Here is a 17,656-nt window from a genome sequence, read left to right on the forward strand (position 1 = left end):
TAATTAATTTTCAATGGAAAACAAAATTTAAAATTATTTATCATTGCGATACAAGTCACATACAAATATACACACACACACGTTGGGATATACTCGTTTAAAAGTAAGATAAAAAAAATATAAAGAAAATAATGTACTTACGCTTTTGCTGTGGCTCGTGCTATGATGCGAGTGATGCGTGTCCAATTTCATATTGGCGCAACGATTGAGCGCATGTAAACGCCTGAAAAGACTTTGCAAGGAATCAGTTTCGAGAAAGGGATGATCCTTCGCCACTCCCGTAACATCAATTGGGAATTGATAGTCTGCACAAAAAATATACAAAAATATTTATTATCCTCGTGTATATGCATCCTTCTAAAAAAAAATATCATTTTTTCAGTTTAATTTTTCAAGAAATTATTTCGTAATTTCATTTTTTATCATCGAAAAATGATCAGTCATTATATCAACAATTATGTAAACCCATTTGGAATAATTTCTTTTCTTTTTTTTTTTTCCTTTCCAATTCATCGTAAAGATTCGTATCGATCATCCGGTTTATGGTGGATTACGTGAATCATATTAAAAAAACAAATTGGATTAGAATGGAACAGATTGAATTTTTTTTTATTATTCTTCTTGATTTTTTTGTTTTTTATAGAGAGTTATACCTTTCAACATATCCACTTGGATGTGTTGCTTGGTAAAAGTTCGGAAGAAGTTTTGTGTCACGACTTGCGCAACGATGACCTAGATCTCTTGATCCAGATCTTTAAGATCCATGATCTTTGCCCGGGATCCTGGATCCATCCACGAGGAATCAAAGTAGAACGATTTTCATATAGAAAAAATAATTCTAGTAACTCGTAATATATTTTATATATTGCACCGAAAATTTGTTCATTATTTTACCTATTATTATTTTAATAATAATAATAATAATAATAATAATAATTATTATTATTATTATTATTATTATTATTTTATTGCGTAAAGAGAATAAACGTGTTTGTATCATGGTTAAATATTGCATACTAAATAATTTCGTCGACTATAGCCCTGGGCTTATCACAAGTTTCACATAATTACATTTGCATTATTTATCGAGTTAAATAACGCTACAGGAAAAATCAATGATGTATTAATAAATATATATATATATATATACACATTTTATTCGTGTTAGAATGAGATACGAATTGCTCTCGTAATTTATTTACGTTCAATATGCAATGGAGAAATAAAAAATGGAGAAAGAATAATAAAAATAAATAAAAAAAAAAAAAAATAGAATCCACTGGGTAAAATTTATACGTATCCAATGTAAAAATATGAATATTACTTATTTTATTATTCACTCGAAATAGAACATAATGGTTGTTTAATTAAAATACATTTGATTCGTTTGTAGGATAAATACGGGTTTTAAGTTTTTAAGCACGCGACGCGAGAATTAATCGATTCATTTGTGATTATCGATGTAATTCGATAAAAGATAAATATAGACCTGGTTTAAATCTTCTTTCTTAGCAACTACCTAATGATCTCTTTTTTATTTTTCTTCTTTGAGAGAGCCTACACACACCACAACCAAACATAATTTCGTGTCAATGATCCACGAGTGAGATTTCTTTTCTAAAACAATTAAATGTTTAAACGAAAGAATACTTTTCCAATTTTTATCTTAATTTTGAATATATCGTCATTAATAATTATCGTATCTTCATTTAATCTAGTTACCTTGGTCGTGCTAATTATTATCACAGATAAATCATTTATCTTTAACTCGAACTCCAATTTATAGTCTACTTTGATTTAAATTGTTAACAAATTCTGTTTAAATAAAATTATTCGATATTGTAACGCGATATAAATTTACGAAGAAGTGTTAAAATTTAAAAAAAAAAAAAAAAAAAAAAACCAACAAAGAACATTTATTCAATTTATTCTATCATTTAAATAAATCAAACGAAATAAACTAGTCATAAAGAGAAATCAAACAAGAAGCTCTCTCGTGGAATAATTACACGCATCTATGTTATATCGTTCTCGCCATCTTCTTATCGTGTTATCAGCAGAACTCGTACTATATGTATATATATATACACACTCATATAAGTTGAACCGTTCGTCGATCCCAAGAATCGTGTTTTATCTCACAAAGTGGCTTCGAGAAGAGTAACGCCTGGTAAGAAAACTTATCCGTGATTGTACGTATATATGTATATGTATATGTGTGTGTGTGTGTGTGTTTTTTTTTATGTATATGTTCCTATCGATTCTTAATAAACGATACACGTTTGATCAAACGCTCGCGTGTAAATCGTATTTTATTTATATCGCATGCATTGAGAGTAGGGTTCAATTAGGTCAATTAGCTACTATTCATAGTTAGGTTCGCGAGCATCGATATAGTTAGGCTAACGAGAATTATGATCTTACTACTTTGAGCTGAGACTCTTTCTCTCTTTATACATATATATATATATATATATATATATATCTTTTTCTCTCACTCGTAAACTATATGACGTTTTTCCTTCTATCTCTTTCTAAAACCGGTGCAACTACCATAAGAACCGGTGTACGTTTATGCATCTACAAGATCGTCGAGACTGACGATAGTGGCAGAAGGACGTTCGATTTTCTCACGCGATCCTTTGCCTTGATCGAACGATCTTTTATATGATGTTTGTCTTTATTTTGCAAGAAAAATTATTATACTAATGAAATACGTGTTGTTCAAAAGAAAAACAAAGAAAATGATTTTAAAAAAACATTACTTATTCCTAATACTATGTCACCAATCGGAAATTAATTGTTGTTTTCTATAATTCATGAGACATTGTTACATAGATTAACCATAATTGATTTTTAACTATTTTTTATGATGTTTTACGTTGTAGGTTTTGTCAAAGAACGATCAGCTGTTCGTTTCGTTTTGCCCTGCGGTTAGGAGGTAAACCCTTTCCCTTTCACCCCTCCCCATGTGTTATTTACCGTTTCAATCTTACAATATCTTCCCTTTTGCCTAGTTTCAACATCTGGGTTGTGAATTTTGTGATCTAACAGCTGCATTACATGCCAGACCATGTTTATGAGGAGGGACTGTAACTTTACGTTTCTGATGTTTTGCCTTTAGGCTAACCGTCGACGAAGATGACGAAGAAGAAATCGTCAAATTAAATGTAAACACATTTTGTGTTCGTTGCTTTTATACAAATAGAAACAAATGATCATTTGGTAATTAACGATTATTAACTTAATAATCTTTTGGTTACAATATAATTATATCAAAATTGATTTCATTCCCATTGGGTTGGGTTTTTTCTATTTTATCTTCTTAACATAATTTCTTTCCACTTCAGAACGTTGTGTTTTTCTATCAAAGATATGTTTCATTCACATTATATATATATATATTTTCCATTTAAATTCATCGTGAGAAATATCACACGCAAGTCGGGAATCCGATGACGTATAGATGATTATGATGATAATGATAATGATGATAATGATGATCATGATCTTCGATAAAACTTTCCTCGAGTAAGTGATTCTATTACTTACGATCGAATATCATCAAGGATCAAGTGTTTTTCACAGAAATGTGAATCAACCTTACCTACCTACCTACCTACCTACCTACCTACCTACCAGAGAGAGAGAGAGAGAGAGAGAGAGAGAGAGAGAGAGAGAGAGAGAGAATAAACTCGCGTGCATGCACACGTGATCTTTTCTCGATCTTGATCTCGAGATATCGATTGCTTGCTTGCTACTAACATCTCCTCCTGTTCTTATTCATTTTTCATCTGTATTACTTTTCTTACCCAACGATCGATTAATTGATCATGACAACGGTGTGCCAAATCGAACCCATGGCATTGAATTATTCAAATTTATTCTCTAATTTTTGCTCACCTTCTATCTCCATCTTTTCTTTCAATTTTGGCTTGTTTAAAACAAGGATTTTCTTGAAAAAGAAAAAAAAGGTAGTAGTTAGTTCGAAAATGGCAAAACGATATATTGATGTTTGCTTTCGATTCTCTTTGAAAGAGAACGGGGATTGGAAAGTGCCCCTACGACACATATAAAATCGCAAGTTTAGTTGCTTTACGAGTGTTTTTACGAGTACTCACGAACGATCTATAATACGCGAGATAATCTCTCTTTCCCCAGAACCCCCCCCCCTCCTTCTCTTTATTTCTTTCTTTCTATAACTCTCTTTAAACTCTTGTGCACTCGTAATAACTGTCGTATGAGAGAAAAACGAAGTTACCTCGAAACAGCTGATCGTTATTTCAACGACAGGAGTCATATTCTCTCGTAGAATATTCACATATGCATGTATGTATATAAAGCATGCTGCTATTGCGGTGAACATTAAAAAAAAGCAATAAAAAAACAACACGTTAACTGGAAATAAAGGGAGAGGAGTAGGAGGAAGAGGGAGGAGGAGGTTTAGGTTTAATGTTAGAGTTGTTCGAACGATTTCAGAAAAGGGGTGGGTATATAAAGATCGTTAAAAAAATTACGTTTTTCGAAGGTTCGACGACTCAACATTGTGATTAAACTTCTTTACAAAAAAGGTGTATAGGATGTTTAAAAACGTTATAAACGTTACAAACGTAATGTGAAACTCGTCGAGATCTCGTATATCCCCTCTAACCGTTTAGAGTAAAAAGAAATCATATTTCACGTGTAATGCAATTCGTAAATAATCCTTGGCCCTAATGTAATAAAGTTGTTGCATTGTATTGTGTTGTGTTGTTGTTGCTGTTGTTGTTGTTGCTTGTTTGCTAAGAACAAGCGTAATTCGATTACGAAATCATTTTTAGTATCCAATACTACTACGTGTGTTTCTGAAAGTAAGAGACCGTTATAAAGTCATTCATTACAAGTTGAGGGCGACCGGTACAAACGATTTTAATCGAAGATTTCTCTTTCTATCTTTCTATCTTTCTCTATATCGTGCTTATACGCACGCACTCACGCATGCACGAATGCACGTATTTATATAAGTATACACAGTTACAAAGAAACATGTGCTGTAATTCTGTGCGAATCTTTACGAGCCGTGCCCAACATGGCCCGATAAATCCGCGAAGGATTGCTTTTAACGCGAATAATGTAAGGAATTTTTCTCACGAATTCGATATATATATATATATGTATAAATGGAGAAAGAGTAAACGCGAATGACGGTGCCAAGACTGGATCACAAACGTGTATCGTGAATTTTGATACAATTCAAGCGTTTATATAACAGTCGTGACAGCATCTAACTTGCCACCTGTGCGTATTATAGTTATTATTATGGAAGAAAGATATATATGTATATATATGTATGTAGGTATCGAGACTGTACGGGGAAATCTAAATTTAAAAAATAGAGACACACCTTTATGTTGTTTTTTTTTTTTAAATGAATAATTTTGTAACACCTACGCACAATAATCAAGGAAATCATTCTATCTTTTTTCTTGAAAAAAAAAAAAACAAAAATGAATAAATAAAAAATCATTCTCTAGATTACCATCTTTAATTCATCTTTCCTTGAATCACACGTATAAGTCTACAAAAAAAAAAAAAAAATGCGTTATTTATTAATAAGCGCGTTTTTCTATCTTGGATAAATGTTGCGTTATAAGCGTTTGGGTTTTTTTTTCATTTCTTTTTTTTTAATCTAAACACACGTACCTTATCTCGTGCAAGTTTCATTTCGGTAAAAAAAAGAAAAAGAAAAAGAAAAATATAATCAAACACATCGATAAGAACACATACAGAGAGAGAGAAAGAGAAAGAGAAAGAGAAAAAGATAAGAATCGACATACGTTTCTACAGTATTTTTATACTAAATTCACGTATATTTTTGGTTTTTTATTTTTTGTTCTTTTTTTCATGATGAAAAATCAAAGATAAGAGTTACATACTCCTCACGTGTGTGTGGATGTTTTTTTAACTTCTTAATCTTTCATTTATAATTTATTTTGACAAAAAACATTTAAAAAAAATAAAACAATTTACTGGAGTACCTTTAAATACTGTTATCTATATAAGTATATAAATATATCGATAGAAGATCGTTCATTTTCTTTTTACGTTATCGATTGACTATTTACCTTTCATGTTTCCGTTCCAACACTGTCGACACATTCGTACCGGTGCTGTTTGTATAATATACATATATATATATTTCTTTCTCTCCCTTCTTTGTAAAGTGTCGTCCCTTTTCTTTATCCCTCCTTTTTTCTTTTTTTCTTCTTCTAACGGAAAGAGACACTGAAAAATTCCCTTTCCCTTTTCCTTTTCCTTTCCCTTTCCCTTTCCCTGCTTCTTCTTCTACTTTGACTTTCCTCCCACCCCTGTCAGTAGGGACTACGAACGAACGTGAAAAACTCTTGGCCGATCATGGCTTCCACACACCAACACTACCACAATCTTCGACGTCATTGTCATCATCGTAGTAGTTGTCATCATCATCATCATCATCATCACCATCACCATCATCATCATCGTCGTCGTCGACGTCGTCGTCGTCGTCGTCGTCGTCGTCGTCGTCGTCGTCGTCGTCGTCGTCGTCGTCGTCGTCGTCGTCATTAGAAAACTCGTGCTCTAACGATAATCTTTCTCTCTCGTTTATTCCCAAGTACACGTAGAAAATTATTGACTTTTTTCTCGATGATACTTATCGATTATGATAATGATGATAATGTTAATGATATCGATCAAACAAATTGCATCGATTTTTCCATTAGAATATTTTGTAAAAATGTTAAATGTTAAAACAACACAACACACCACTGAGTATTATCATTTCTCAATGTATTTTTTATTATTTATATTCATTCTCGTCACTTGATTAAATTAATAAAATGACACTGTATGATAATTGTAATAATTAATATCTTTCATACTGTTCTCTTTTCTTTTTTGATTTCTTAAAAAAAGAAAAACAGAAATATAAATATAAAGTATAAGTATATTGTTACAATTCATACACACTGCGATATATTTTTTGATCTCTCTCACTAGCGAAATATGAATAATAAATAAATAAATAATAAAAAAATAAGATAACATCGATATGTTATTTTCTTCGACGATCACACATTCACCAAAACGAATACTACAATTATTTCTTATCTGTTCGTGGTGAGAGGAAAAATAAAAAATGCAAATGCAAATGCAAAAGGCAAAATTCAAAAAGGTAAAAAGGTAAATCGTGGGATATCGTGCGTCACGCAAACGACCGACTCCTTCACCGGTTGCGACTCGACTACTAGCTGTTGTAAGGGAACCCAACTGCTTCTATAGTAGAGAGAAGAGAAGCTTCCAAGTAACGAAGGAGAACCTCACCACACCGAGGAAGCGCGTGCTGAAGTAGTGGGGTTGCCTGACTTTTAGGTGGGGGTGGGAAAGAAGGGGCCCCAAAAGGGGGGGGGGGACGAAGAGATAGGAACAGCAAGAGAGAGAGAGAGAGAGAGAGAGAGAGAGATAAATAAAGAAAGAAGAATGGGTACGATAAGTAGTGGTGGTTAGTTATTCGAGATTCACTATGCACTTTAGATCTATGTCTTCTTTCTCTCTTTATGTTTATATATGTGTCTCTCTGTGTGTGTTAATATCGAGTAGTGGGAGAAACGATATATCTTCTCGGTTGTACTACACATATGTGTTCAAAGCTAAGGGAAAGAAGGATGCAACAAACAGGGACACAAGGGGGTGAGAAGGGAAGGGGAGGGTATGCGTATTCCTATGCATTTCCCCGCTCCCTCCCCCCGGGGGGTGCATACCCCCTTGTATGCGTATACAGCAGCCAACCTCTCTTGCCCTCATCGCGAATGAATGTTGTCCTCTTCGTGTATAAGCCTCTGTACATTTTTTCTCATTTTTTTTTTTACTCAACCTTTCATCGGGTGTTTGCTTCTACCACCCCTTTTTTTCTTGCCATTTTTCCTCCTACATCGTACCCACCTCTTCTTATAGATTTCCATCATTATACTGATAGAATATTTGTAATGGTATTTACAATAAATGATCATTAATACTCATTTAAATTAAATTTAAACTCATTTATAATTAATCTAAAATTGTGCAGCACACATAAGTTGGCAGTCAATGGGTTAAGTCAATGGTTAAGACGTTAATACGATACAAGTATATTATAAGAGAACATAAGTAATATATTTTATGTTAAAACATCGATTCTCTCTCTCTCTCGTTTCTCTTCATTCGCTTTAAGAAAGTAATTGCAAGCCCACCCACCCAGAGGAAGAATGATCGACACAAAGAGGATGTTCTTTTCCAGGAAAGCTTGTGTTTTGTGCTCGGAAGTTGTTGTTCGTTCAGTTGCCTTTGTGCGGTCGCGGTTGGTGCAATTACCAGAGAGAAGGGAAAGAAGAAAGACAGAGAAAGGAAGACGGTGGTGATGGTGGTGGTGATAGTGTTAGTGTCAAGTAAACCAAAACTCAAACGATACGAAACCCAGGAGTATGTTGGTTGTAAAGGGGTGAAGTGGTGGAGATGGTAGGTTTATCCAGGTGTACTTTAACTCCCACGATTTGTGAACTTGGCTAACCCCCAACAGATGTGTCAAGGACCCTTTGGTTCGTCGACTCGAACATACATTGCAAGCATACATACAGATATATACACTCGTATATACTTGTCACGTGTATTTACGTGTTAGAAGAGGTTACACCTAGCCGTTTTTGGCACGCAACCAAAGCCTTAGATGGGTTCAACTTGGTATAATTTACATCGTTAGAGAGAAACCACGAATCAAACGACGAAATTGTTCGTCAATTCGGTTATATCAAAATCGTATTTGTAATACTATCTCGAATTAACCCCTTTTTATATTTCTAAGTTCTAATATCGTTTGGTAATTATTAAAAAAAAATATAATTTAATAAAATTTATACTCAATTATAAAGTTAGTTCTAGAGAAGCAACCCCACATATAGTTTCCACCAAAACTTTTCTTCGAACTTTAACTTTATGCATACATAAATGCATACATACATAGGTGCTTTCTAAAGATCAGAGAAATCATTTTAACGGAGACAAAAAAGAAACAATGTTTTCAAATTAAAAGCACACATTCTAAAAGACCTACAACCACTACCACTACCACTACCACTACCACTACCTTTTTCTTTCTAACCTTAAACTAAAGAGAAAAAAAAAAGATTAGAGTAAGAGAAGTGAAAGGAGGAGGAGAATGAGATTTTCCTTTCGTTTTCTAAGCGATGAAATATCCACGATTCTCGGAAACTAGGAGTCGAAGACCCTTTTACATTTTCGGACAGAAACGTACTACTCTCTCTCTCTCTCTCTCTCTCTCTCTCTCTCTCTCTCTCTGTTCTGTGTCGTTCTCGTGCCACTTTGGCCAAGTTCCAAGTCCGTAGAAGGCCGAACCAGGAGAAATCTTCGTTGGATTGGAATCCTGAGAGAGGGTGTGTCTCTGTCTGTCTGTCTGCCTTTGCGGCTGCTGCTGCTGTTGCTCTGTTGGTGCTTCACAACACAACACAACTAACACAACTAACACAACTAACACAACTACCATAACTACCATAACCACCAAGACCACGACCAAGACGACGAGACTATGTTCCTTTGCATTTTGCCAGAGAAGAAGAAGAAGAAGAAGTTTTGTGGGGTATCTTAGAAATAGGAATAAAACAATATTTGTATCTTTGTAAAAGATTTTAAAATATCACTAATACACTGATTTTACACCACTAAAATGACGTATAGTATTACTATATTACTATTACTATTACTATTACTATAATACAACTGTGTAAGCATAAACTTGAATTTTATCTCTTTATCTCTTTTACACTTTGATCAAAATGAGTTAAAGATAAAGATAGATAATGAAAGAGAAAGTAAGAAAGTAAGATAGAATGAAAGACTCTGAGTGACTGTGGGTCTGTGCGTGTGTGTGTGTGTGTGTGTGTGTGTGTGTGTGAAAGAGAGGAATACATGGCTTGGTACCATGCCCGATTTTACCGAGAAGGATATAATTTACCGTACTTATTTCGGGAAAGACGAACAAGTCTAAGAGACGTACACCACGAAAACTATTTGAAGATATGCTCGGAGGTATTTCCGAGACTAGGAAGACGATTTTATCTAGTATAAAATTGTTCATAAACTTTCGTCTATCCTATTACGATAAACTCTATCTATTTCTTTCTCTATTTCTTTTCGTGACGTAGAAATTATTCCAAATCTTTCCCTACGTTCCTTATGATTAAATTCAATCGAATACACGATCCGTGATCAATGGCTTGTTATCTTTTTTTCTTCGCGTTTATTTTTTATTTTTTTTCGCTTTACCAAAGGAAGAGTAGAAAGAAAGGGTGACACTCCTACGCGTTCAACAATAATTAGCAACCCTAATTCTTTACTTCTTTTTCTTTTTTGTTTTTTTTTTTTTTTTTTAAGTAGATTAGAGTTTATATAAATATTATGAATAATATATTTCTCAAGGAATAATTATTTGCCCAGTATTCTTATACGTAAATTTCTTGCCTTCTTGGAAAGATAATTCTCACATTAGTTCGACTAAAGTAAGTAATTCGTTAGGACAAATTTAGTAGAAGATACCAAGATCCCTTTTCCCTTTTTACCCCTTTACCCTAATCCTTTTTTTACTCTTTCTTATCCGTGTTACTTCTTAGTTTCGCACCGGTTTGACTACGTTGAGAAAATCGTTCTTCTTCCTCTCAGTATATTTAAGCAACCCTCGATGCTTTTCAGTTCTTTTTCTTATTTTTGTTGGTTTTATTTCCAAGATTGTTTTTATTTGTCTTCTTTTTCGCGACCAGTCCAATGTCACCGCTCAAAATAAACCAACCCCCGTTCGTTTCTATGTTGGATGCTACGAACTCGAAAACGAATACGTCGGTGTGCCTAAGTTTCTCTCTTTAAAGTTACATTTGTCTCTTTTTATCTCTTCTTTTATTTTCTATTTTTTTTTTTGTCTATCTTTCATGGATTCTAAGAGCAAGAATTTGAGAATAGAAAACGTATCTATATGATAAGTTATTTATATCTAAAGGAAACAAAAAAATATAAATTAATTTACTAATAATTATTTTAAAGTTTCATTTAATATATTTGAATATCCTATCGTTGTTTGAACTAAACAAATTCAATTAAAGAAAATACCTTTCTATACATATATATATATATATATATATATATATAAACGAATATCGCGTATGATAGATAAATGAGGAAAATTATTTTTGGAATAGACTATATATATGAAACCGATAGGGATCGACTATTACTAATACTACTACTAAGTTCAAGGATGTTATCTAATCGACGAAGATGGGTCGTCATCATTGGCCTAACGATCTCGACTACGTCTGAAAAGGCACGTAGACCCTTTTCCTGTTCGGTAAACTACCAGATGCAGCAAAGTGTGTATTTTCAGAATAAATTTATTCCAACCGTCCACTATTTTACAGAAAATTGCATTCGAGTATATAGAAATGAATAATTTTATGGATTCGTATCTATTTTTATTTGATAATAAATATAATTTTATTCTTCATATTCGTTCACACTTGTTTTCTTCTAATTTATGTTGCTTTATTTTTTCTTCTGATTCATCTAAGTATTGTAATTTTATTATCATAATACTTTACACGTTTAAACCTAATGACAAAAACTGTTGATAATCTCCTCACGAATTCCTACGACAAAAATGTATACTTAAATAATGATTTACAATTTTTGAAAAAAAAAAAAATAATACGATACAGTAAATTTATCATTGTAAGTCTTCTAATATAATTTCCCCATAAAAATGTAAAAATAATAATAATAGGGTGAGAAAAAAAAACATGATTTTGTGAAGAAAATACAAAACATAAAATACAAAATTTTCTCGACGAAAAATAAACTATCCTCTTCCTTCCCCTTTCATCTCAACCACCACCACCACCACCACCACCTCTTTATATACAACGTAAAGATCAACGAACGCAAAAAGATTACGTGGAGTTTAAGGAAAAAAAAAAAAAAGAAAAAAAGGAAAAGGGTGATGGTGGTGTGTAGAAAGGGAGAAAAACGAGCCCAACGTGTTTCGTTCGTTGGCCGGATCTTTCGTACAGCAACAAAAAGGTTGACGATCTTTTTCTTTCTCTCTTCTCTCGATGACGAATTTCCATGCGCTCTTTGCAATAAAGAAGAATAAGAAAAATAAAAAAGAATTAAATATAAGGGAGGAACGACTTCGTAGACTTGGCGATGTCTCCGCGAAATAACGCGTAATGCCAACCGCATAAATTAACTAGAGGGAGAGAAAGAAAGAGAAGGAAATATATGTAAATATATACATACATAAATACATACTTACGTATATATGAACATATTTCTGTGTTGCATTATAAGTATATATGTGTATATTTATTAAGTATGGGAGAAAGAGAGAAAGAAAAATAGGAATAATATATATATATATATATATATATATATATATATATATATACATACGTATATAGATGTATTAATGTATTATATATGAAAGGAGAGAAAAGATGTTAGTAGAAGAAAGATTGGGACGCGTTTTAAACGCCGGCAAAGTATCTTTTTCGTTCGCGAATAAATCGCCCGGCAATTCGCCCACCGGCTCGAAATTTACATTTTCCTCTTGCACCAAACGAATAATTTATCTCACCGAGATTACTTTGTCATGAGAGAGGTGAGGGTGGGAGGTTTCGCGAGAGAGAGAACGTGTCCGAAACGGGGAAAGATATGATGGTGGTGGTACTGATGATGATAGTGATGATGGTGATGGTTATGCTGGTGGTAATGCAAAAGGAAAGAGAATGAGAGAAAGAAACGGACAAGAAAATTATTCGCGAACGATCAAAAAGAAAGATGGAAGAAGTCATTCTCAAAGTCAAGGAGAAGAAACGGCTTAATCAGCTTAAGGCGTACCTCATATACATATATGTATATATATATATATATATATATATATATATATATATATATATGTGCATCGAATGCACATGCACTTTCTTAACGTATAAAAGAAACGATTAACTTTTGAACTTTTTTTTTCTCCTTAATACCGAACTTGCTATTAACCCTAAACTCACCAAAGGATTCTTTTAATTTTTTACTTTTATTTTTTTCATTTGTTTTTGGTAAAAATATATGTTGTCTGTAATGCGTGAAGATTGCTTTGACTCGCTAGTGTACCTAACTTTAACGATCCTTACAGGACAGAAATGATTATAATATGACAGCAAAGTGAATATAATATTCATAGTTAGTTAATTGATTTCAATAACGGTACCTACTATATCTATTTGATTGTACTTTATTTTATTTTATTTTGTTTCGTTTGATTAATGTCGACCAAAATCGAAAATACAACTCTGTCGACTAGAATAGAATTGATTTGATTTAACGTCATGTGAAGTAGGTTAATGGATACGTTTTCTCAATAATTTTCTTAGAAATTTCATAGTGTTCCCTTAAGTTCGTTCCAACTAAGAATTCTGGTGAAATATCAAAATCGTCAGGAGATAATCATATTCAGAGAGAAAGAATAAAACAAGAAAAATAATAAGAAAATATTTCCAAATGATGGGTGTGTGTGTGTGTTAACGTTGATAGATAGTTCTAATTTATATTGAGATGTCAATCGTCATAAATATTGGAAAAAAAAATAAAATAAAATAAAATAAAAAATATTATAGAAAAATATAAAGGAAAGATACTTCTTAAAGGGGATGAAAATATTGGCGCCATATTTTCACTAAAACTTGAAGGATGACTAATAATTGTCGGCCCCAAGTATGGTTCCTACGTGCCATCTTAAGCTCGGCTTATGCCGACCACATGCCCTGTGTTATTTAATATGGTCTCAGGTTGTGGGAGATATAACGGAACTTATTTTGAAAAATAAACGAGAACAAGCACGTTTGAAAGGAAAAAATAATAGGGACCAAAATTCATGCGGATTATTTAATAGGATGATAAATAATTGAAAATAAATTAAATTGCATAATATGTCGAACCTTGAAAAATAATAATACTATTACAATTATGGTTCAAGTGAACAAAAAATAGTGTTCGAGGAAAATACAATAATCTTTTAAAAAGATATATGAATAACTATAGTAACTGGAGCAACAGATTGTTCCATTTGTTTAAAACGATATCGGTTTGCAAAAGAAATCGAAGGACTCATCCTCGTAGGCTTTTGCTATTGGAAATAAAACAGAACTGAACGAGATGTTCGTACTTGTAATAACAATCATCGAGTACATCTCGTTGTTACATGCTTCATGAATATATATGTATATATATTATATATCAATGAGAATTCACACTTAAGAAAATTAGATTGAAGTGGTGAAAAACCTTAACCCAATTGATTTGTGTATACGTATAAATCTTTCGAAATGTTATAAACGAAAAATCTAGGTCAAATTAGTTCCGTTTTGATAAGAACAAACAAACTAATTTTAAATTAATCGATAGTATATAATAATTCGATTATTTCTACATAGGTAGAAATTATCATTTGTACCTATATAAAATTGTCTTTTGTATTATATATATATATATATATATATATATATTATTTTTTTTTTTTTTAAGCTGAAGAATAAAAGACAATTTTCTTTCAAATCGATTAAGTTTTATCAATGCAACTAATTAATATGAAGAAAAAGAGAAAGGATGAAAAATTGGTTTCTAACAGTTTCTTATCGGGGACCACTGATGGTGAGAAAGAAAATTTCTTTGGCAAAGTTCCAAACATGGGCCAATGGCAGTTTGAGCAGTTTGAGAAAAAAAGTGGAAAAAAAAGAGAGCTTTCGTTCGCACGTGCTTTCTTTCGACACAACACCACAAGTCGACGAATTTCGTGAATCGTGACTTTTGCCACGACTTAAAAAGACGACGACGATAACCATGAAGAAAAAAATAAAAAGAAGATTAGGAGCAATATAGTAACGTTTAATTTTAGTTTAGTTTAGTTTAGGAAACGATCGAAATTATCTTGGCAACACACACTCTCTCTTTCTATTCCTATAACTTTTGCTAACTATAAATGCAATAAATTCATTGATCGTCAAGTTATTGAATAGAATAGAAAATAGGACGATGACAACCACCTGATGAAGTTTCATGATTTTTCTGGTACCTCAAAATCTTATCTTAAACCATAGAATAGAAATTTTCTTTTGAACCATTCCATGAGATAAAATTTTTTTTCTTTTTTTTTATTCTTCATCTTCTTGTCGATTAAATTTCACGCTTTGACCATGAAATTTCATAAAAGCCACCCTCCTCTTCCTTTTTTTTTTCTTTTTTTTCTTTTTTTTTCTTTTTTTTTCTTGAGAAAGATCGTGCCACGTTTTACGTTTAGTCACCGTCGTCAAACTAAGGCTTGCTTGCTTGCTTGCTTGGGTTTAGTAGACCCTTTCGAACTCTCTCTTTCTCTCTCGTTTGTCCCTTTACAGCTCGTTTAGTTTAACGAGCCAATGGAAAGGCAGACCGTCGTCTTTCTGCCGTGACTCGCGTGATTTTTCTTTTTTCCTAACTACTTCTTCTTCTTCTTCTTCTTCTTCTTCTTCTTCTTCTTCTTCTTCTTTGTTGTTGTTGTTGTTGTTGTTGTTATTGATGCAATGTCCTTTCCCCTCACCAACCTCGTTTATGTTAGTTACAGGCGTTTAACGATTAGTTTCGCAACGACACCACAGAGATTCTAGATTATATGACCAAACAATCTAACTTGGTTTTTTTTTTATTTTGCTTTTTATTTCTGCTTTTTCCCTTATCAACAATCTTGTTAACTATAATAACTTTTTAAGTAGGATCATTAATATTTCGTTATTTTTTCCTTTCCTCCTTCTTCTTTGAACATAATATTATAATACGATTCTAATATATTTTCCCCCTCTCCTCTTTTTCTATTTCTAATATAATAAAATTGAATAATTTTATACAATTATAATATAATTGCAAATGAAGATATTTGTATCGAAGTATTTGTGTACGAACATTAAGCTGATTCATTAGCTTAGCCATATTTATAGGTCTTCATCATAGTCTTCGTTATTTCTCTTCTATATTATAAATGTAGTGTTTCATTAAACATGCCACCTGACGATAATGGTAATATATTATACTATCGCGCGTGTTTCTATACAAAATGTGAATCACGTTACTTATTTTCAACTTAACGATTTTTATTATTAACGAATTTAAACAAAATAGACAAAAATCTACGACCCCCCAAAGTTATTTTGTCTTTTTTATCATACCACATACCTTTTTATCCGATCAATATCTCGTTTATCATCTTACGCAGATGAAAATTTAATTAACTTATATCCTACATACACAGGTAGGAGAGAAGAAGATAAAGAAAAATAGATAATTAAATAAAAGAGTAAAATAATTGGAAAAAAATAGTTTTCTATTTTTTTTTTTAATGAAAAAATAAACAAAAATTATGTGCACACAATATAAATTATAAGGATAAACATAGACCCGTGATCGATCGCATGTTAAAACAATAGCATGCAACCTTTTACGAGATTTAACCTTGATTGAAAGCCAAGAATAAAAAAGAATTATAAAAAGAAAGAAAAAAAAAAATAAGCATAAGAAAAAAATAGAAAAGCAAACGACGATTTAAAAAAACAACAAATAGGAAGATAAAAATAATAAATATCAAAACAATATATATATATATAATATAACGTAGTCAACAACGATAGAATGTATTACGTCATGCACACACACACACACACACACACACCATGCACGCACATATGTTTCTTACAAATCAAATTCACATGTTGCTATCATTATCATATATATTTGATTATGTTCAAATAAATGAGTGTTCGTACGTAAATGGTATAAAAGCGTATAACTAACATAAGAAGAAGGGACACGTGGGCAGTGTCGAATCGGATTGGTGGAAAGTCAAACTGAGAGAAATAAATTATTATACTAAGGCCCAACCGTTCATAGTGATGCATCCGAACATGTTAATACATCTCATAATGGGCCCTTTGTCGCGACGATCACTAACAATGCATTCGTTATAACACACGACCAACATAACACGCACAACTATACAGACACGAGGGATATCTTACATACTCACACGTTCCTGTCCACACACACACATAAATATTGGACACACCAAGCTCGTTAGCACCTTATTAGCATCATTCCTATATAATATATATACTTATACATTAGAGGTAAAATCTTTCTTCATAATTATAAAAATAAAATAATATAATATTCGATAGAAAATTTTGTTTAATACTGGAAATTCAAGTTGAATTTGTTTAATTTTGTATTTTGTATTTTGTATTTTTGTTCTCATCCCCACTCTGTGTTAGTTAGGAATAATTATAATGCACAACGTTTGTATTGTTCCTTATGTATTTATATAGAACGATTATGATAATAATATAGTGTAGTTTCGTGGCACGTTCGATGTTTGAAAAGCCCCCTTTACGTATCAATTCGTCTTTGGGTGGTCCATCCCATACTGGAGCATAAGTCTGGTTCTCCTTGTCACAATTTTTCTCTTTTAAAAGAATCCTGAAACCAGACACTCTTCTCTCCTACTCTTCCCACTCTCTTTCCTTACTTTACT

At 32.3% G+C, this 17,656-nt stretch overlaps 1 protein-coding gene across 3 annotated transcripts in view; it reads right to left on the bottom strand.

Moving 5' to 3' along the window:
* cv-c (RhoGTPase activating protein) overlaps positions 1-17,656 on the bottom strand; it is a 124,035-nt gene that overhangs the window by 15,266 nt on the left and 91,113 nt on the right. For all 3 annotated transcript variants that reach the window (XM_015333556.2, XM_089171495.1, XM_015333553.2), the window contains one exon: positions 142-305. In XM_015333556.2, the coding sequence (XP_015189042.2) occupies positions 142-305 (164 nt within the window). The remainder of the gene's footprint in view (positions 1-141; positions 306-17,656) is intronic.

Source organism: Polistes dominula, unplaced genomic scaffold (assembly GCF_049000335.1).
Source record: "Polistes dominula isolate Pdom_NZ unplaced genomic scaffold, Pdom_raw_medaka contig_26, whole genome shotgun sequence".
Lineage (NCBI taxonomy): Eukaryota > Metazoa > Arthropoda > Insecta > Hymenoptera > Vespidae > Polistes > Polistes dominula.